This window comes from Pinus tabuliformis, chromosome 9 (genome assembly GCF_031772625.1).
Source record: "Pinus tabuliformis cultivar Carrire ecotype Pingquan chromosome 9, CPIR1, whole genome shotgun sequence".
NCBI classification, from domain to species: Eukaryota; Viridiplantae; Streptophyta; class Pinopsida; order Pinales; family Pinaceae; genus Pinus; species Pinus tabuliformis.
The window spans coordinates 250,509,573-250,530,892 of NC_142307.1; the positions used below are offsets into that span (position 1 = coordinate 250,509,573).

Here is a 21,320-nt window from a genome sequence, read left to right on the forward strand (position 1 = left end):
ACTATTGTGTGTGTGTCTTAGTTTAGATTTAGTTCCTATTTTCTAGGAGATAGTTTTGATCTCCATAAATTGAATATAATCTTGTTTATTATGGATTTGACGAATAATGCAATAGAGAAAGAGAATTACTGCTTGGGAAGTCTCTAGGTGTATCTCGTCTCAGCTGTGAACTACAAGTTTCATTTCTAATTTGTCTTCCCTTTTTCATCTTGGTATCATAACGCCAGAGGGCAGAGAAGGAGCTTTGTGTGAGTTGGGTCTATGGTAAGTTGAGCCTTTGTGGCTGAGAACCCTAGTGGTTGAGATTGGAGAGTGGGTAAGCCTCCTTTTCTAGTGAATGCAGGGGTGTAGATCTTGTTCACAAACTTGTGCAGTAGTTAATTCTGGCGTGGATCGGAGGAGGCTTCATCAGAGATTAGTGGAGTTGCAGATGAGGAGGACAAGTGAAGTTGAGGATCTATTTTTTTCAACTGAAAGTTCCAGGGTTTGCTACAGAGCACAGAAAAGGAGAATGTGTAGTTTTATTAAGGGAAAACTGCACAGAGTTGCACAGTTATATTGAAGGAAAATTGTGCAATACTGCACAGGAAATAAGAAGGAAAATTGCGTGGATCAGGGATACTTAGAGAGAATTTTCTTCAACGCGTTGTGTCTGACGTAAGACTATGCATATGATTGTGCTGTGAAATTTGTTGTTTTTTCAGTGAAACCCTTGTTTGGATCGGTTGAATGAATCCACAGATCAATTGTTGGAGGATATGGTGTTGGATCCATAAATCTATTATTGAATCACACGATCTGTTGATTGGATTAGTGGGTCTCTTATTATAGTTGTGGATCTATTGATTAGATGAGTTATTGGTGGTGCTCGTGAGTTAAAGAGAAGGGTGTTGTTGAAATTGTTTTGTCACAATGAATTATAACATTGCAAAGATGAACTAAGGATTCGAAGGCTCGCTCTGATGGCGAGCACGCGTACGGGACTAGGGTGAAGGGCTCCTCGCTGTCGACTGCAGAACGACGCGGCTAGGGTTTTTCTTACCATTCTCGATCTGTTTTACCACTGCGGTCACAGCCCTGGGTCATTACTGCAACAACATCTCCATCGGATTCTCCACCAATCGCTTTCGGTCGTCGTTCAAGAGACAGTTATGGCTGACATGGAGCTAGAGGCGGTGGACTACACGGAGGATCCTTCGCCGGACAAGGCTATTTTCAGAAACCCTAGCTTCGCCTCTCGATCACAGTTTGCGCCGTCTACATCTTCAACTGCTCCGGATCTGCCGCAGCACCCGCCCTCCGTCTCGCTGGCCGTTCAAAGCACCCCTCAGACCTCTGCAGGAACTTACCCTATCGAATCTCCGCCATTTGAGGTCCCCCCGCTCTCGCCGGGCTCTCTGCATTTCTTGGCTACTCATACGCCCCCTTCGCCCTCTTTTGATCCGCTGGCCCCTCCCCTCCTTTCGGTGCCCTCCCCCCCTCCGTCGGTTCCCCCTGCATCTCATCCCTCAGCTTCGGGAGTCCGTCCCTCCGGCTGCTTTGAAACCCCTGCTGTCAAAGTTCGGCCCGCAAAACCCCCATCTCTGGATGGTATTACAAATCCCCTGGTCGACCATCCATCGGCTCCCCGCACCTGCAAAAAGAAGATCAAGTGTGTAAAGGCTACAACCAAGGACATCTCCATCAAGTTCGACGAATCGAAGCCTCTCGGAGAATACATGGACATTGCCAACACTGTGTTGGTAGGGCATGTTAGGGGAAGGACATACTCGGTGAAGCGGCTCACACAATGGGTTAAGGAGATCTGGGGCGGTGTTCTTTTCGACCTACCTGTGGTCCATGTCCTCCCCAGAGGATGGTTTTCCCTTCATTTCTCCAAGGAAAGCCACACAAATTTGGTTTTGGGCAGATACTGGCATATTGAAATGGCCCCGGTCCTCCTCAAGAGATGGAGTCCCCTCTTCGACCCAGAACGGGAACAGATCGGAGCCGGACCAATTTGGGTACGCCTGCCAGGTCTACCATTGCCGTTTTGGGCTGAAGAAGTTTTCATTAGGATCGGAAATGCCCTGGGGACCTATCTGGATTACGATCGCACATATGTTGAATCTGGGAACCGAACCCTAGCGCGGATATTGGTCCATCTAGACACCCGTGAAGGACTTGAGGAACAGATCACTCTTCAATGGGGAAGGTGTATCAGAGTGCAGTTATTGGACTATGAAGGAGTCCCCTTCCGCTGCAGACGATGCCACAAAGTGGGACACCTTGCGAAGGACTGCCCACTCAACAAGAAAGCAGAAGATACTCCGAGAGGTACCCCGGCTCCAACCAGGACGACATCTCCCATTACCTCTCGTCCTGCCTCTTCGGGTCCGCCCCCACCGACAACCTCTCCTGTGGTCGATCCGGGACTTCGGCAACCCTCACCGCCAAAGACCAGGGCACGCTCGGCAGCAGAAGCGGGTACGGTCTCGGGCTCTCTTAACCCTCCCTTGCTTTCTTCTTTTGATGTTATGAATGAGTATGGATCCTCCTCACAGACTTCCATGGTTCACTGTGCATTAACATCTTCCCCCCATATCTGCACCACTGATCCCATCATATCCACCTCCTCCCCCGCGGCTAGCCCCTCCCTGTCTCCCTCGGAGCCCTCCCCACCTCATACATATTTTCTCCGGTCAAGGACTCTTGCCAAAGAGCCTTCTGTCAGACATTCGGGTCTGGGCATTGCGATACCTGAGGGGGGATCCTTGAATACCAGAGGGAGAAAATCCCATCTCTCAAAGGCTATTAAACAAGCCGGGGCAGAGGTTGTTTCTGGCCGGCAATCGACCATTGACGGGGTCCTTAGAGCAGGACACACCCCGAGAGGTGTTCCCCCATGAAGTGCCTATCCTTCAATTGCAGAGGACTGGCTAGTTCCTCCAAGAAACTAGCCATGAAGCGGCTCATTGAATCTGATCCTATCGATATCATCATGCTCCAAGAGACCCTCTGTACTGCAGATCAGATTACTCGGGCCATGCAAGCCTTGACCCCAGGCTGGATCTACTCTGCCATTGATGCCGTTGGCCGATCTGGAGGTCTGGCCATTGGTATCAACCCTCGTTCCATTAAGGTGGACTCGACTTGGGGAGGATCGGGGTTTTTAGGGCTTGACATATTCTCTGCTGAACTTGGTATGAACCTTCGAATTGTCAATGTTTATGCTCCCTGCTCCCAGAGAGAATCGTTCTGGCAGCATCTACTACATCTCTCTATGATGAATGAAGACCGGGTTGTTATTGGAGGAGACCTTAATTTCTCTCTGGGATTCAGGGAGTCATGGGGCTCGGCAGCACAATTTGACCCCATTACCGACTATATGACCAATCTGCTTGAGCAAACAAATTTCATGGACATACCCATGCAGCGATATCTTCCTACATGGAGGAATCGGCGGGTTGGGGATGCTGCACTTGCCCGCAGACTTGACAGATTCCTTATGAAGGAGACACTGCAACAGCGTTTGCAACACTACAGACAATGGGTTGGCTCGGGGGGATTGTCGGATCACACTCCAATATACCTGGAGATTCAGGGTCCTTTCAAGAAACCCAAGGCACCTTTCAAATTTAATCATACCTGGCTGAAGGATCCATCATATGTCAAGATGATATCGGATTACTGGTCCTCTCACCCGATCAATGACACAGAATCTCTCGCTAAAGGGTTCTGCAGGAATCTCTCTGAAATTAAACATATATCTATTGTTTGGGCAAAGGAGAAACAGGACCGAGACACGGCTCAGCTTACCCAGATTGAAGCTGAATTAAGCTCTCTCACCGACGAAAGAGGGCTGGGGTTCATAACAGCAGCAGATAAATGCAGGCTAATTGAATTGGAGAATCAAAAAGTAAAGATCCTCAAAGAGAGAGAGGAATCCATTAGACTGAGGAGTAGGGCATTATGGATTCAAGCAGGGGATGAAAACTCGAAGTTCTTCCATAGTTTTTCCAAGAGCAGGAAAGTTGCAAATACTATCTGGAAGCTCCCTACCCCGGATGGTCATATCGCAGATACTTTTAACAAGCTCGCTCATCTGGGCACCACTCACTTCAGGGATCTATATAAGTGTCCTCGGGAAGTAAATCTACCTGATATCATTAATGTGGCAAATCACTTCCCGAGATTTGTGGAGGAAGAAGACGTGGAGGCTCTAAATGACCCGGTCTCGGCAGAGGAGCTGGAAGGAGTGCTGAAATGGTTCAAAAAAGACAAGAGCCCTGGCCCGGATGGATGGACCATTGAATTTTACTTAGCCTTCTATGATGTCCTGGGACAGGATCTGCTGGGTGTGGTCGAGGAGAGCAGGACATCGGGTTCCATCTATCATGCCATCAATTCTACTTTCATTGCTCTTATCCCTAAATCTGATTCCCCGGAATCCTTCGATGATTACAGGCCTATCTCCTTGTGCAATTGTCTCTATAAAATCATTTCTAAGACCATTGCAAATCGTCTTAGACCTATCCTCTCCAGATCCATTGCCCCGCAACAATTTGCTTTCCTTGAATCTAGGCAGATTCACGAGGCCATTGGTCTCGCCCAAGAAGCAATACACTCCATTTGGTCCAGGCATCTAAAAGCCATTCTCCTCAAAATTGACCTCTCAAAAGCCTTCGACCGGGTCAGCTGGCTCTATATAAAAATGATCCTCATCCACCTGGGTTTTCCTCATGCCTACATCTCTTGGATCATGGCCTGTATAACCTCCCCTACCTTCAGTATCCTCATTAATGGCTCGGCCTCCCCCTTTTTTCACTCCGAAAGAGGACTGAGACAGGGCTGCCCCCTATCGCCCCTGCTCTTCCTTTTGGTCATGGAAGGTCTCAGCCGCCTCATGGACTCTGCAAAAAGGGCTGGAGATGTAGGGGGCCTCCGCATATCCGACCTATGCGCTCTCACTCATCTGCTCTTTGTGGACGATGTTCTCATACTTCTTGATGGCAGTGTTCGAGACTCTCGGACTTTCTCAAAGATCCTACAACTATTCTCTGCTGCTACAGGTATGCTACCAAATCAGTTGAAATCAACCATCACCTGCTCTCGCACTTCGGTACAGGAATCCCGGCTAGCCCTTCAGGTATTCCCCTACAATGTCCTCCCTCTGGATAGAGGTCTCAAATACCTGGGTTTCAATCTGAAGCCTACTTGTCAAAGGATAGCAGATTGGGTCTGGTTGGTTGCCAAATTGGAAAAAAGACTCACAGGCTGGAGCTTCAGATTTCTCTCTAGGGCTGGCAGATTGGTGCTCATTAAATCTGTTTTAGAGGCTACCCCGGTATTCTGGATGGCACTTGCGTGGATACCGAGGAATATCCTAGGGCGACTTCAGCAGCTGTGCAACCGATACCTCTGGAATGGGAGTCAGGATAAAAGAATTTTTGCTTGGATTAGCTGGAAGAAAATATCTTTGCCCAAAAAATGGGGAGGATGGGGCCTCAAAGACCTTCCTGATTTCGCTATGGCACTAGCTGCCAAGATGGGATGGACCTTATTAACCAGTCAAAACCTATGGGCACATGTATCCTATCACAAATATATCTGGCCCCAGAATATTATGGATTGGGCTAGATTACCAACTTGGTCATCGAAGGGATGCTCATCAATCTGGAAGGCCTTGATTCATTCCCTTCCCCTCATTCGAGATAATCTAGTTTGGAGAATTAATGATGGCTCGTCGGGCAGGATTGGCCTGGATCCGTGGATCAACAGTGGGGGCAGACACATCCTCAACCGTGACCTCATTACTCACCTACATAATCGAGATATCCGGAATTTTTCTCATATCGCCGATCATCTGCGTTCAGACATATTTTCACAAGCTTGGAAATCGGCCCAGCAACTCGATCTCCCCCCGCAATGGCATCAGGAATGGAATGACTATATTACTGCATTATCTGAATCCCATATTCGCATCAAACAAGGTCCTGATGAACTCATTTGGTGTATGGCGGAACATGGTATATACGCTCCAAAGTTTGGATACAGAGCACTCATCTCTCACAGAATACCTGATCCAATACCTTCGTGGTGGCATATCATTTGGAAATTAAAGGCTCCACCTCGCTCCAGACTATTCTTCTGGTGTGCCCTCAAAGGTATCGTCCCCACGGGCGAACATCTTACTCGCAGATCCATATATGGTCCTTCCTGGTGCACTTTTTGCAAGGCTGCATCTGAGACCTCGGATCACATTTTTCTACACTGTCCGGCTATACACACTCTATGGAACAACATATGCACTCAATTGGGCATAGCAGGGAATTGGAATGGGGATGAACTATCGGGTGCTTGGACTGCATGGACTCACAGTCACCCGGGCTCCAAACTTTTAAATCTTCCCCTCGTGGCAACATGGTATACCTGGCTTGCGCGGAATCGTATTATTTTCGAGGATCAAATAGTATCATGGCCCCGGACAGAAGCTACCATCATCGCCGCGTACCAAGAATTACCCGACCCTCCCCCACCTCGAACCAGGTCGATACAGGCCCTGCCCACTATTGACAAATCGACCCCGTGGGCCTTCTTCGACGGGGCAGCAAACCATGCGGGATGTGGAGGTGGATTCGTACTGCACATAAATGAACACCACAGATACCTTGTAAAAATGGGATTCGGCAGAGGATCTAATAATTTTGCTGAGCTTTCTGCCATCCGGAATCTATTGCATTTTGCTTTATCACATCAGCATACAAATCTCAACATTTTTGGGGATTCAATGATGGTCGTTAACTGGATCAATAATGTCACTACATGTCATACACACACACTCAGCAATATATTATATGATGCTCTCACACTCAAAGCAGCATTTAATCATTTCTCTTGTTTACACATTTACAGAGAACATAACAGCGAGGCTGACAAATTATCCAAAGAGGCCTCGATACTTCCCAGAGGCGAATGGCTAATTGTGGAGCAGAAAGGAACTGAAGAACGCAGGTTCTACCACAGGCCATACATAGACCAGAGAGAACAGAGGGACAACAGTCCCGATAGCTGACAGTAATGGATAGTATTTTTTGTCATGATGGAACTGTACATAACTATGGTTATTTTGTATGCAAATGGATCCTATGTGAACTCGAATAGGCTAAAACAGCCAGACATATGCATGTACCTAGCTCAATTTTGTAATATGCTCTGATACAATCACCCTGTGAGGTGAATTTTGTATGAACATCACAGCAATGCCAACGGCATCTACTATATGTAATTTTCTAATCTTAATGAAAATTACTGATTTTTCCAGTGGAAAAAATATAACATTGCAAAGACATACCTTTATGAGAGAAATAAGCCCAATTGGTCAAATTGTTCCAATTGGAAGTTCAAGTTGCAGACATTGCTCGAGGGTTCTAGTGTGTGGATAATTGCAAACAGAGATGAAGCAAAGCCGATTGTAGCTAGTGGTGCCACAACCACATTAGTTCGACATTAGGAAAAGAGGGAAAATAAATTTAAGGTGTTGAATATGTCGGTGAAAAACAATATAATCCCTCATATCCAAGACTGCAAAAATGCTAATGAGATTTGGGTGACACTCAAGGATTTGTATGGAACAAAAAATATAACTCGTGTGTCGTTTCTTAAGAGTATTATTCTCTCCATTATGATGGAAGAGAATGAATCTTTTAATGCATTCACCTCACGGATTAAAGAATTGAAAGACAAGTTAGGTGACATAGGGGAGAAATTACAAGGGAGAAATCTTCCTCCTTTGAAGAGTTGACAAGGATTTTGATGCAGGAAGAAGGGAGATGTAAGAATCTAAAGCCTAAGAATGCAGATCTAGCATTGGTGGAAAATAAGAGGTTCTTCGAAGGGAAACCAGGAGGAGGACATAAAAGTAGTGGTCTATATCCGAAACATCCATTTCAATGTATGTCATCGAGCAAAAATGATTTAGGAATTAAGTTTTTTAACTATGGAAGAACTTTTCATATTTTTAGAGAAAAATAATGATGAAAAAATACATAGACACAAGAGGCGTACAGGTCATTTTGTTGGTGAAGATATGAATCACGATCTTCAATTATTTATGTCTTATGCTTCTCTTTTTGCTGAGACTGATGTGGCTGTGGGTTTTAACCTTGTATAGAAATTACCTGCATACAAATTCTAAAACACACAAAATAAACAGTGCGAGAGCATAACACATAAAACACATATACACAAAGATTTTCCCCTGGATCCGAAAATTGGGACTACCAGCTTCATTTTTCATTATGTTCCTTCCAATGTTACAATACATATTTATACATGCCGAAGCATCCAATACCATGGACCGAAAACCATCACATCCAAAACCATGGACTAAAAACCATCGCATCCAAAACCATGTGCGAAAATCATGCACGAAACCATACGTAGGTCCGCCCAACCTAATATAGGGTCCAAAAAAAATTCCTAGGGCATTGCCCCAGACCCTGTAGAGGGGGGCTACCCGCTCCCTTAAAACCTCCTGGACAGGGGGGGTTGCCGCCCCTCCTGTAACCCCCCCCACTGTGCAATCGATGCAACGAAGGGGAGGCTGTCACCCCCACTGTGACCCCCCCCCCCCCCCCCCCCCCCCACTGGGCAATCGACACAATGAAGGGGGAGCTTCGCCCCCACTCTAACCCCTAGTTCACTACATGGGCTAGTAGTGGAAAGAATAACACAACCAAACAGAGGTTGGAACTTGGTTACTGGATTCTGGAGCATCCATCATATGGCATGTAATAAACACTCGTATGAAAATTTTAAGGAGACTATAAATGGTGCTAACAACTACCTAGGGGATGATAGAGCATATCAGATTAAAGGGTATGGAGATATTCTTATGATACTGCCTAATGGTAATATTAGGTGCATCCATAATGTCATGTATTGCTTGGGATTAAAAAAAAATTATCTATGTATCCACGATTACAGATCAAAATTTAAAGGTAGATTTTTTCAAAACTTATTGTGTTGTAAAGGATTTACTAGCTCATCAGAAGTCAGTTGCATAAGGAGTACGAATTGGAGGCCTATATAAGTTGAATGTTAAAAGTATTCCATATCAAGATTTAACTTAATTGACTATCACATTCGAGAATATTTGGCATCAAAGATTTGGTCACTTCAACCTTCATTATTTATTTTTGTTGCAGAATCAAGGTATGGTTGATGGAATTCGTGTTTTAAGAAATGAACATATTGATTGTGAAGGTTTTTCACTTGGAAAAATGGACAGGGATTAATTTCCCTCTAACTTAAATAAGAGAAATAAAGATATACTTGAACTTGTGCATACTGATAGTTTTTGACCTATGCAGACAAGGTCCTCAGGTGGATCTTACTATTTTTTCTATTTATTGATGATTGTACAAGGTATACCCAGCTATATTTTCTTAGAATGAAAAGTGATGCTTTCAAGTACTTTAAAGAATTTAGAAATATGGTTTAAAAGAAGACATGGAAGTTCATTAAAATCCTTTGCTCAGATCAAGGGGGAGAATACAAGCTTGGGAACTTCATCAAATATTGCAGAGATCTAGAATAGTACAATAGTTTATAGTACCCCACACTCTAGAACAAAATGGGGTTGCAAGAAGAGAGAACATAACTCTGGTGGAGTGTGCACATAGCATGATGAAAGGTAAGAACTTATCCAATTGTTTTTGGGTAGAATCTATTATTACTCCAATTTAGTTAAACAATAGCAGTCCAACTAGGTGTCTTGATCTCAAGACTCCATTTGAGGCTTTGTATCATTTTAAACCCGCAATCCATCACTCTAGCATATTTTGTTCTAGAGCTTTTGCACACATTCCTAAATAAAATATGAAGAAATTGGATGTTAAAGCTATAAAATTAATATTTGTAGGGTATTGTTCCGATTTAAAAGCGTATAAGATGTTTAATCCATCTACTCACAAGGTATTTGCGAGTAGAGATGTTATATTCCATGAAATGGTTGATGAAGGGAATAAGGATAGACATTATGGAGAGTGGCACATGCCTTTAATGATTGATGACAGTAGTAAGGAATCCAAAGATAGTCATTTACAACAGTAGTAGCAGAAAGAGGAATCTAGTGATGTGGACATATTCTACAGTCGAATTCCACTGAAAGGTGAGCAAGAAATCACATAGAACAGAATTGAGGCAAGTCCGCTACCAAGGAGATCAGGATGACAAACTCACTTCCCAGAAATGTACAAATATTATGCTCTTATGACTAGTGTTTTAAATGTTGCTGAGCCCATGAATTATAATAAAAAAAATCAGTATGAAGAATGGAGGTCAACTATGAAAGAAGAGTATGAGTCTATAACTAAAAATAAATCCTGGGAATTAATTGAACTGCCAAAAGGAAAAGAGCCCATAGGTTGTAAATGGTTATATAAACATAAGTTCAAAGAAGATGGTAGTGTAGACAAGTATAAAGCTAGATGGGTGGCCAAAGGTTACTCAAGAAAGAAGGGATTGATTATGAGGAGACTATTTCTCCTATAGCTAAGTTAAATACTATTAGGATGCTAATAGCTCTAGCTACAAATTACCATTAGATTTTACACCAGCTAGATGTAAAATATTATTTTCTAAATGGATATTTGAAGGAAGAAGTATATCTAACACAACCTCAAGGGTTCATTAAAAAGGGGCAAAAACATTTGGGTTATAAATTAAAAAATGCATTGTATGGATTGAAACAAGCTCCTAGATATCGGTATGAGAAAATAAACTCTTTCTTCTTACAACATGGTTATAAGAGCAACAAAAATGATCCAAATATGTATACCACATTTGATTTAAAGGGGAAGATTGTTTTGATTTATTTATATGTTGATGTTTTAATTGTTACTGAAAATTCTAATGAATTGATTGAAGAAATTAAAGTGCACATGTCACATGTATTTGAAATGAAATACCTTGGAGAACTCCATTATTTTCTAGGTCTTGAAGTCTGGAGGGATGTTCAAAAAACTTTTGTTACTCAAGGAAAGTATGGCATGGAATTGTTGAAGAAATTTAAAATGGATGAGTGTAAAACTGCTTTAGTACCTATACAATAGAATGTTGAATTTCAGAGTGATGATGGTTCTACAGAGGTGGATGCTACAATGTACAAACAAATGGTCTGAATTTTGATTTATATGACTATAACCAGACTCGACATAGCATATTTAGTCAGTGTGCTGAGTCATTTTATGAAAAAATATCTTGAAAATCATTAGACGACAACAAAAGGTATCCTAAGGTATCTTAATGGAACCACAAATGTTGGCATTAAATTTACTGATTCTTTTTATATTAAACTGACAGCCTATTCATATTCAAATTGGGTTGGAAATTTGGTCAATAGAAGATCTATAACTGGGTATGCTTTTCCTATTGGATCTGGGGTCATTTCTTCGAATAGTAAAACTCAGAGTATTGTAACTTTATCATCAGATGAAGCAAAGTATCAAGTTGTATGTGCAACCACTTGTGAAGAAATTTCGTTGGGAAGAATTCTTCAAGATTCAAGAAAAGAACAAAAATATGCTATGGTGATTAAATGTGACAACCGAGGTTCAATCAAGCTGGAAAATAATTATGATTTTCATAAAAACACAAAACATATAGATACTCAGTTTCATTTTATTAGAGAAAAGGTTCAGTCCAAAGAGATTTTTCTTGAATATTTTAACACTTGAGAAAATGTAGCTGATATCTTCACCAAGCCTCTTGGGAATATCAAATTTGAATTTTTTTACATGATGTTAGGTGTGTAGGTGAATTCTTTCTCCATTAAGGGGGAGACTTGAAATTAATGGAGAAAGTTTGTTTCATGGTTGTGTGTGTGTGTCTTAATTTAGATTTAGTTCCTATTTTCTAGGAGATAGTTTTGATCTCCTAAATTGAATGTAATATTATTTATTATGGATTTGATGAATAATGCAACAGAGCGAGAGTAGTACTGGTTGGGCAGTCTCCATTTGTAGCTCATCTCACCTGTAAGAGGCAAGTTTCATTTCTAATTTGTCTTCCCATTTTTATCTAGAATCTCACAATTTTCCCCATGCCTCTTGAGGAGGACTTTTCCTAAAAAACGTTCATATGCCAGTAAATTTCAATAGTATCTAAGCCTCTAGTGTGTCTAATAGATGGCACCCAATTAGCCACATAGGCCACTAGTTTAACATTTATGCATTTATCCTTGCCAGCTAAAACCTCTGTAGATGTTAGTTGAATTTCATTTTGGATTTTAGGTGGGATGTGCAAATGAAAGAGACATATTGTTCTATGAGCCTAAAGGTGAGCCTAGGATCTTCCTTCATATTTGCTCGAGGCTTCTCTACATCTATGGGCTTAGTGCCTAGACATGGTTGAAGGGGAGAATATTTTTAACCCAATAAGATTGGTAGGAGGAAAATTGAGTCGCGACGGGCTTCTGAGGCAACACTTCTCTACATCCATCCAGCCATGCCATCCAATGATGCAACCTCCTTACCAAACCACACCATTAAACTATCTTTCCAGCCAAATAAATGCAGGGAATCAACCTTAATGGGGGAGGTTGGGTGAGGAGGACCTATTCCTTTCCCTTAAAAAAGGATGGAAACATAAATGAGAGGAAGCAAAGCACCTCGTTGAGTAGCGTAGTGCCTTATGAAAAAGCTCGCTCTTGATGTAGTTGAGAAACAAAAGGTAACTCTGCAACCTCCCTCAAAATTCATTACTATGTAGCCATCTAGATCCTTCCTTACATTGCCACCTCAAGTCGTTATTGGCATCGTATTGTATGTCAGTGCATGCAGCATCATAAATTTTTTCAAGGGACAATTGATGGAGGGATGTGTGCATGTCTACCCCCTCGATTAAGTGGGGTGATGGTGGTGATGCCATCCCCTCCCATGTTATGCCAGTGTTCCTCAACCCATTCGAGGTTGTCCACCTATTTGAGGAATGCCGCAGATAAGATAGTGAACTCATTGCACCAAAGAAGAAGATTCCATGGTGGTCCAAGTGGAGGAAATAAGAAAATTTGATTTGGAACATGCTAGATTTTCTAAATACTCTGCAACTTTGTTACTTGAGTGCTTGATGTGTGAGGAGATAATAAAAGGAAATTGAGGAAGGCTAATTTTGAAGCCTCCAATTAGAGGAAATATTTTCCACCCATGAGTTGTTTATGAGTTTTTCTAAAGATGAAATAACAACGTGAAAATCTTTTCCATTCATAAGTTTTTCTAACGCGGAAAAGACTAGGTGAAATTTTTCTTCAACAATAAGTTTATTGAAACCCAACAATTTGACATAAAAAACATATTTGTTTAAGGAGAACAGGTATGCTGCATTATTGCTAATGTAGCCCATAGTGCCTGCAAAGATATCCTCCAAACAGAAAAGAAAAATTAATTAATTAATATATTCATTAATTTAATCAAATTATATATATATATATATATATATATATATATATATATATATATATATATATATATAAATTATATTTATTTCCCAATTAAAATTTTAAACCAATTTATTTTTAAATAAATATAAAAATAATTATAAAATTAAAATATATTTTATAATTTAATATAAAATTAATTAATTTTAAATGCTTGATGCCATGAATGACAAGTTGCACGCTAGCATAGTTGCCATCTCATGCTCTCTGTAATATACTAATAACTGATGTATCAAACGACGAGAATTCAGTGGGGATGTTATTAGACACGGCCAACTTGAAATGGAGAACAAATGGATTCCAATTGTGCGTGAATCGACGGGGGCAGGAACACTCTAGGAGTGTGTTCTATTCCATGAAATAAAAGAGCTATGGATTCAACTCTTAGCGTCGGATGGTGAGCAAGGGGTAAGATGGATTTTGTAAGTAGTAAGCGTATATTTTTTTGCAACTGATAAAAATCAAGTCCCTATGATTTACGGATGAATCAAAGGCAACTTAAAAATATCTATATATTATAGGGTAATCATCATCTTTCAAAAACAGTAAATACACTTAAATATAAATAGCTCTATTGCCTAAATGCTCACAAAGTAAAATATATTGGGTAAATTTTCATCAACTAAAATATAATAGTAAGAATAATATTACAATTATTTGATACACAAACTTTAATTATTGAAATAGGATATTGAAAATTAGTAATCTCGTAAACTTCCATTTTCATCCAATAAAAAATCTTTGTAAATTTCTAAAAAGAAATCATGCCCTTTTTAGGGACAAATCATCATCTAGACTATTCAGTTCCCTGTAAATTCAAATGATAAAATCTGAAAGGAAGATTTGAAGTCGTGAATCTTGAGTATTTAATGTTTTAAACAAAGACTACAGCATTGAAGCACCTAATAACTAATCAATTACAAATTTTAAATCTCAAATAAATTGTAAGAAATGCTTTTTCTTTAACACTAAAAATATAGCACTAGCCAAAATTACATTAATTTAGCCTTTATATTATTCCTTTTAGCACATCCTATCCATAGAACAAAACTCTATGAAGATGAGAATTTAATCACTTAATCACTCCTCCATCCCCTCCATCCCCACATGTTTAATTTGATGATGAAGTATCCAATATCATAATGACAAATGATAATTGGACCTTTAACAATTGTTAGTTAAATTCCATATAAATTTCATAAATCTTATTACAAACCACCTCAATTGACATTTTCATATTTTAAAATACCCCTAAATTCTAGTTCGTCCAAAATCTCTAAAAACCCAAGGCCAACAACTCTTTATGACTAGGTTTAGAAGATATCCATATTTAAAGACTATCTTAAAAAATTGATCCACTCCGAGAGTTGAAAAAGCTAAATCTTTTAGCTAGGCTAGTCCAAACACCTAATCTAAAGTTACAACTAAAACAAATATGGGAAATAGATTATTCCCTAGAACCATAGAGAGAACAAATACTCAGACAAGAAAACCCCTTTTATTCAGATTATTCTAACTTAAAACCTTATTTTCCAACAACATCCAACAAAAAAATTCCATCTTTAAAGGAAACCTCCATTTTCAAATCCTCTTATGCCAACATTTTTTAAAAACACACAAAGCTGAGTAAAAAATGGTTTCATATGCATCTTTTGCCTGGACAACTCCTTCCTCTGTGTTTAAACTCCACCTCAATCTATCCTCCACATTTGCGACTTCAAATCTTTCATTATATAAACTCTAAACATATCTTTTCCATTCTAAAGTTTGCTCTCCATGTAATCCTAAATCAATAAATGCTAACCAATATGAAATAATATGTTTCTTGTATCAATAAATTTTTGTTTGGTCTGGGGTTCATTTTAAACCTTTTTAATTGTTGGATGTTGGTATGACAATCTAAGAATTTTGAAATAACAATTTCTATGTTAAAGTATGTAGGTAGAGAGTGCCATTGTTATATAGTTATCTATTTTTACAAGCCATTGCTATAACAATTTCACTTGATGATGATGTTATTCAATGAAAATATTACGCGAGAAACAAGTAAACAATAATGGAAAAATATCATATTGTAGCATCAATGTCCTAAGACTTTTATTTGTTTCACACACGCTTATGGATTTAAATGTCACTACAAAGGATAAATTCATTCTTAAAGAAACCCCCTTGAAGGATACGAGTTTGGAATATTTTTTCTCCTCACTCTAGGAATGAAAACCAATCTAGCAAGGAATGACATGTAACACATAATATTGGAGTTAATTAGAGTCCAACACACATTCCTAACTTCCACACACCTCTGTTCTTTTGGGTTAATGCTTGTTTGTAGTTAGGTTCTAGGATCATTGGAATCCCATTATCATATTTAAGAACCTCCTACTTCTCTCTATGTTTGTTTTTGTAAATAAGATCCATGCTTTTTTTGTCTGAGATTAAATTGTTGTCATAAACATCCCATGTTATGTGTTAATCCCACACTCTATAGGTTCAGGTTCTTCTTCTAATTAACTTTATTTACATCTACCAAGAATTGTATGTGATATACATTGACCTTAGGTATTCTCTTTGGATAGTAGGATTTATTGGGACAAAATTTGGATCGACATTGATTCATTGATCAATAATTTAAAATATTATTCTTCAAATTGAATTTCATTCATTATTTTTTAGGAATGTGCACGTAAATGTTTTCATCATTTTCCTTTTAGGTGTTGGAATGCTTAATTGATTTTTTAATCTTTTTTTGTAAGAGATACTACTAAATAAAAAGAATTTTACCATCAACTTAGATAACAAAGATCAGAGATTTATATTTCCTAACCTTCTTTATTGAATTCTTTTCCAATATTTCCAAATTCTTTTATGATGTTTCTCATTGAAAACTAACTCAACTATATACCTTTATCAATAGTTTGGGTGATAGAGGTTATTATGGTAAGAGGGCTTGCGTCTTAATTTAGAGTCCTTATCTATCTCATTGAGTTCCAACACAACCCCTTCCATAATTCCATACACCTTCATTATTTTGGGTTACTACTTATTTTTAGTTAAGTCATTGGCTCTTTTGAATCTGATTGGCTCTTTTGAATCTCTCCTTTTTCATTTTGTAAACATTATATGTAGTAGATCTGTAGAGTTAATTCCCATCATTTGATAAGATCTTACTCCTGAATTTATTATTTATGACTTCACCGTTAAATGTTTCAAATATGTTTCCATACACCACATAAACGAATTTTCCATTCACGTCTCCTTAAAGAATTAGTCGTCAATACTCTAACTTATTAATATGGAAGAAACACATTTGATGAGCTTGTCTAATATAGAAACTACTCCATTTAACTATTTGAATTTCAAAAAATTCCTAAAAGATTGAGAATGGTGATCGAACAATTAATATTGAAAACAAAAAAATTAATATACACATGCACACTGATGCAAAACATAAACTTAATCATTACATGATGAAAAATTACACTACGACAATAAATAATAAAAAATTATGAACATTCAAAACCATGAAATATCAAAATACTTGTTCATTCACAAAATACACAATCTGGTGTGAGCAAGGTTGATGCAGGAGCATCCAGCTCAGAAGAGGCAGAGAGTGGTTAACTGTCTGGGTGATTGACATGTGGTTATGAACACGTGTTGGAACTTGTGTTTTCTTTTTATTATTTAAGTTATTTTCATTTACTGTTAAGTTACACAAGGACAATCAGATTAGGAGCATAAACTTTTTCTGTAGTTAATTAATTAGCTAGCTGTTTACTTTTTGTTTACAAGAAAAAAGAACTGACAAAATAAGTTAGGTACATTCGGTTGATAGTTTCAACTGAATCTTGGAAACTGAATCTCAATTGTAATATTTAACCAACCATGCAAACAGGTGAGGGGTTCGATCTCTTCCCTCAAGATAATAGAGAAAAATAGATAATCTGGAAAACAAAAATAGAAACCAGAAATTATCTGTTTGCCAAGACCTGTAGACTATTTTAGTCATTTTTTCTTTATACTGAGAAATTACGTGTGAAATTTTCAGTTCGAATGATATGTAACAGCCATGTGTGCATGATGATTAAAATGATACATATGAGAATTGGAATCTATTGAACGTGTGACAGTGTGTGGAAAAGAAACAGAAATTTGTTTTTTTTCTCCTTGTGTTACTTATTGATAGGAACAGAGTAACGGAGCGAGGTCTACAACCATATAACATACGGAATAATTTGCTATTCGACACAGTCAGGAAATCCAGAAGGAGCATTCTACTAATTACCAGGTGAGTCCATGTCATGCTGAAGCAAATATAATTTTCTTTCACAAATCTACGAAAAGCATTCTTGCTTATTTTATAAAAGAACAGAGTTCATCCAGAGTAACAAACAGGAAGGACGAATATATTACATAACCCGAGTCAGGGTTCGAAAAACTAGTGAAACCATCTAGTTGAACAAAGAAACCTATGAACATCTAAAACATAGCGACTTTCCATTCCTGTGAAAGACTTGCAGCCTACAGGCGCAACGAAACAATAGAATCGACAGACAGGAACTCTGAACATAGGACCAGACACGGGACTGAAGGGGAAGGCAACCCTACCGTAGGGTTTGAAGTTCAGCAAGAACGAGCCGGGGTTCCAACTGACGGAGGGAACCTGCACAGAAACAAACAACAACAAAATAGCACGGATTAATAGGAATCGATAGCAAATGAAGAACGAATAAACTGTGAAACAGTTAGAGTTAAATATTTGGAGTGAAACTCACCAAGAAGCTGGGAAAAACAAGAAAAGCCAGGGTTTCGAGAAGCCATGATTCCTGCTCACAAAGGGGCAGCGAAGGTTAGAATGGCAGAGTAAAGCGGCGAGGTTTGAAACTGGAGGAGGAGAATACCTGTTCATCTCCGTAGACTGCCCCGTCGATAAGGAAAGCTCGGATTGGGCGTGCCTGTAAAAGGAATCGACAGTTGGTCGAAGTTAGCCACAAGAAACCTCACCAAAGAACAGAAAGCATAGCTAGAGGCGTTTGAAACGAGAAGAAACCTGAAGGTTGTCACCGGAAGCAATTAAATACACAGTAATCGTGAATGTGAGCACTGACAGAGTGAAACAAAATGGAATAGAAGCCGACGACCGAAACGAAAAACCAACAGTTGAATACACAGGAGGAAGCTTACCATTGCTGGAGGAAATGCGCGGGTTTGCACAAACCATCTCGCCCGATTCAGAAAACCAGTGACAAGTTCCAAAACCCTCCCAACACATTGTCGGTCCGCATAACAAAGCAAATAACGCCAGAGCAGAAGTTACAAACAGGGAAAGAGCACATAACCCGGAGCGCATTGAATACCGAGACCTCGAATGGAGAAACGTTTAATGTGAAGTCAGTTGTCGCGAAAACCAAAGGTCGGATGTACTTCCACCTTATTAATTATTGTTGACGTGTAATAAACCACGAGCCAAGCATAGTTGGAGTCCACACAGCGGAGTTGGCAGCCCCGTGGACATATGTTTAATTTATGGTTGTTTTAAATTGATTTATCCGAAGGTCCTTTTAAGGGCTTTCGTCAAATTGGTATCAGAGCCAAGTTGTAGGGAACAGAAATAAAATGGAGGTTGGCAGGAGAGGAAGAGGGAGAGGAAGAGCCATTCGCAGAGCAGCGGAAGACGGACTGAGGGAAGAAATTCGGGTCTTACATGAAAGATTAGCAGCGGTAGAAGCCGGGGAAAGAAGGAACCCCGCAGATGACAGTGATGAAGATGTGGCAGAACCGGAAGATGAGTTCGAAGGGGTGACACCTGAGCTCCGGTTGTTGAAATCGGTTTTGCTGTCCAGTCATAAGCCAAAACATGAACTGTCCACTTATGATGGGAGTCTGTCGGCGGACGTGTTGCTGGACTGGTTGAGTGAAGTAAAGAAATACTTTGAATTTGAGGAAACCAGTGAGGACAAGCAGGTGAAGTTCGCTGCCACGAAGCTGAAAGGACACGCATCCTTGTGGTGGGACAGCATTCAGGCAGAAAGAAAAAGGTTACATAAACAGCCTATAAAGAAGTGGGCCAGAATGGAGGCAAAACTGAAAGAGAAATTTCTACCAAAAGACTACCAGATTATGCTGTACAGACAGGTACAGAATTTGAGGCAGAGAGGAATGACGATTAAAGAGTATACTGAAGAGTTTTACAAATTGAATCTGAGAGCAGGGTATATGGAGGATACCCCCGAGAAGACAGCAAGGTTTGTGAATGGACTGAGAGGGGAGATATTGGATGAAATTGGTGTTCTCTCCCCCAGAACTTTGGACGAAGCATATCAGTTTGCTTTGAAGGCAGAAGAAAAAATAAACAGGAAGCAGAATGCCAGAAGAGGGGGTGGATCTGGCAGAGGAAAGGGAAAGACCTTTGGCCGGGGCAGAGGTACAGGTTCCAGTGAAGAAGGTAGTGGTTCCAAGTCTGCAGGAACAGCAGAAAAGGACAACAGCACTAGAGGGGGACGACCAGCCCAGCGAGGGCGAGGAAATGGTCGGGGCAGAGGGACTGTCCAGTGCTATCGGTGCCACAAGTGGGGGCACAAATCGTATGAATGTCCTGAAGGTGAACCAACAGGTGGAAGAGGAGCCTATGTTGCCCAGCCGGAGGAGGCAGAGATACCGCCACAGGAAGTAGAGAATGCACCGGAAACCGGTGAAGCATTGGTGCTAAATAAAGTGCTGTTGAAACCAGCAAAGGAGGTGGTGGACCCGGATCAACGGAAAGCTTTGTTCCGGACAGTATGCAAGTCACATGGGAAGTGTTGCAAGCTGATTGTTGACAGCGGGAGTACGGATAATCTGGTGGCCACAGAAATGGTAGAGAAGCTGGGATTGAAAAAGCTGAAACATCCCACACCTTACAAAGTGTCGTGGCTGCAAAAGGGACATCAACTATTGGTTGATGAACAGTGCGAGGTGGAGTTCCAGATTGGCAGGTATAAGGACAAGATTGTTTGTGATGTTATGCCAATGGATGTCTGCCATATCCTACTAGGAAGGCCTTGGCAGTTTGACAGGAAGGTAATTCATGATGGAAAAACTAACTGTTATAAGTTTGTTAAAGATGGAATCAAGCATACACTTGTACCCATCAAAGAGGAAGGTACAGCGGAAGCCAGTGGGGTAAAAGCACTACTGCTGGGAGGAAAAGAGTTCTTAAAACAGATAGAGGACAGTGATGTGAATTTTGCTGTGGTAAGGAGACCAAGGACAGTGGTACTGCACACTAAGATTTCGGATTTACCAGAGGAGATACAACAGATGTTACAGGAATTTGGAGATATTGTAGTGGATGATCTTCCGGACGAATTACCTCCCAAGAGAGGCATCAGTCACTGTATTGATTTTATACCTGGGGCGAGTTTACCAAATAAAGCAGCTTATCGTATGAGCCCGAAGGATCATGAGGAAATCCGGAAACAGGTGCAGGAATTGCTTGACAAAGGGCTGATCAGAGAGAGCATGAGCCCTTGTGCAGTCCCAACGGTGTTAGCCCCAAAAAAAGGTGGTGAATGGCGGATGTGTACAGATTCGAGAGCCATCAACAAGATTACGATTAGGTACAGGTTTCCATTACCGAGAATGGATGACATGATGGACTGCTTGAGTGGGGCAGCCTATTTTTCGAAGATTGATTTGAAGAGTGGTTATCACCAGATTCGAATCCGGGAGGGGGATGAGTGGAAGACAGCTTTCAAGACAAATGAAGGGCTGTATGAATGGTTGGTGATGCCATTCGGGTTAAGCAACGCACCCAGTACGTTCATGCGACTGATGAATGAAGTACTTAAGGAGTTTATAGGGA

At 40.4% G+C, this 21,320-nt stretch overlaps 2 protein-coding genes across 2 annotated transcripts; one reads left to right on the forward strand and one right to left on the reverse strand.

The window, feature by feature from the left end:
- Positions 1-1,151: 1,151 nt before the first annotated feature.
- Positions 1,152-7,054, forward strand: LOC149148134 (uncharacterized). Its single transcript, XM_089442081.1, has 3 exons — positions 1,152-2,466; positions 3,009-4,237; positions 4,328-7,054. Exons 1-3 carry the CDS (start codon positions 1,152-1,154, stop codon positions 7,052-7,054), a joined length of 5,271 nt encoding a protein of 1,756 aa, XP_089298207.1.
- A 10,776-nt stretch (positions 7,055-17,830) lies between these two features.
- On the reverse strand, positions 17,831-18,750 carry LOC149148135 (uncharacterized). The gene is made up of 4 exons (XM_089446093.1): positions 18,662-18,750; positions 18,379-18,432; positions 18,253-18,303; positions 17,831-18,140 (listed from the first exon to the last, which is right to left on the reverse strand). The coding sequence occupies exons 1-4, from the start codon at positions 18,662-18,664 to the stop codon at positions 17,916-17,918; spliced, it is 333 nt and encodes a 110-aa protein (XP_089302219.1). The 5' UTR covers positions 18,665-18,750; the 3' UTR covers positions 17,831-17,915.
- Between the last annotated feature and the right edge of the window lie 2,570 nt (positions 18,751-21,320).

Bases quoted from the DNA above. Each gene is read 5' to 3' on its own strand.
- LOC149148134 (XM_089442081.1), top strand. From the start codon at position 1,152: ATGGCTGACATGGAGCTAGAGGCGGTGGACTACACGGAGGATCCTTCG. The intron at 2,467-3,008 runs GTACGGTCTCGG...TCTGTACTGCAG, and splicing joins ACGCTCGGCAGCAGAAGCGG to ATCAGATTACTCGGGCCATG. The intron at 4,238-4,327 runs GTGCTGAAATGG...GTCCTGGGACAG, and splicing joins CGGCAGAGGAGCTGGAAGGA to GATCTGCTGGGTGTGGTCGA.
- LOC149148135 (XM_089446093.1), bottom strand. The intron at 18,304-18,378 runs GTATTCTCCTCC...CTTTGTGAGCAG, and splicing joins CAGTCTACGGAGATGAACAG to GAATCATGGCTTCTCGAAAC. The intron at 18,141-18,252 runs GTGAGTTTCACT...GTTTCTGTGCAG, and splicing joins TTGTTTTTCCCAGCTTCTTG to GTTCCCTCCGTCAGTTGGAA.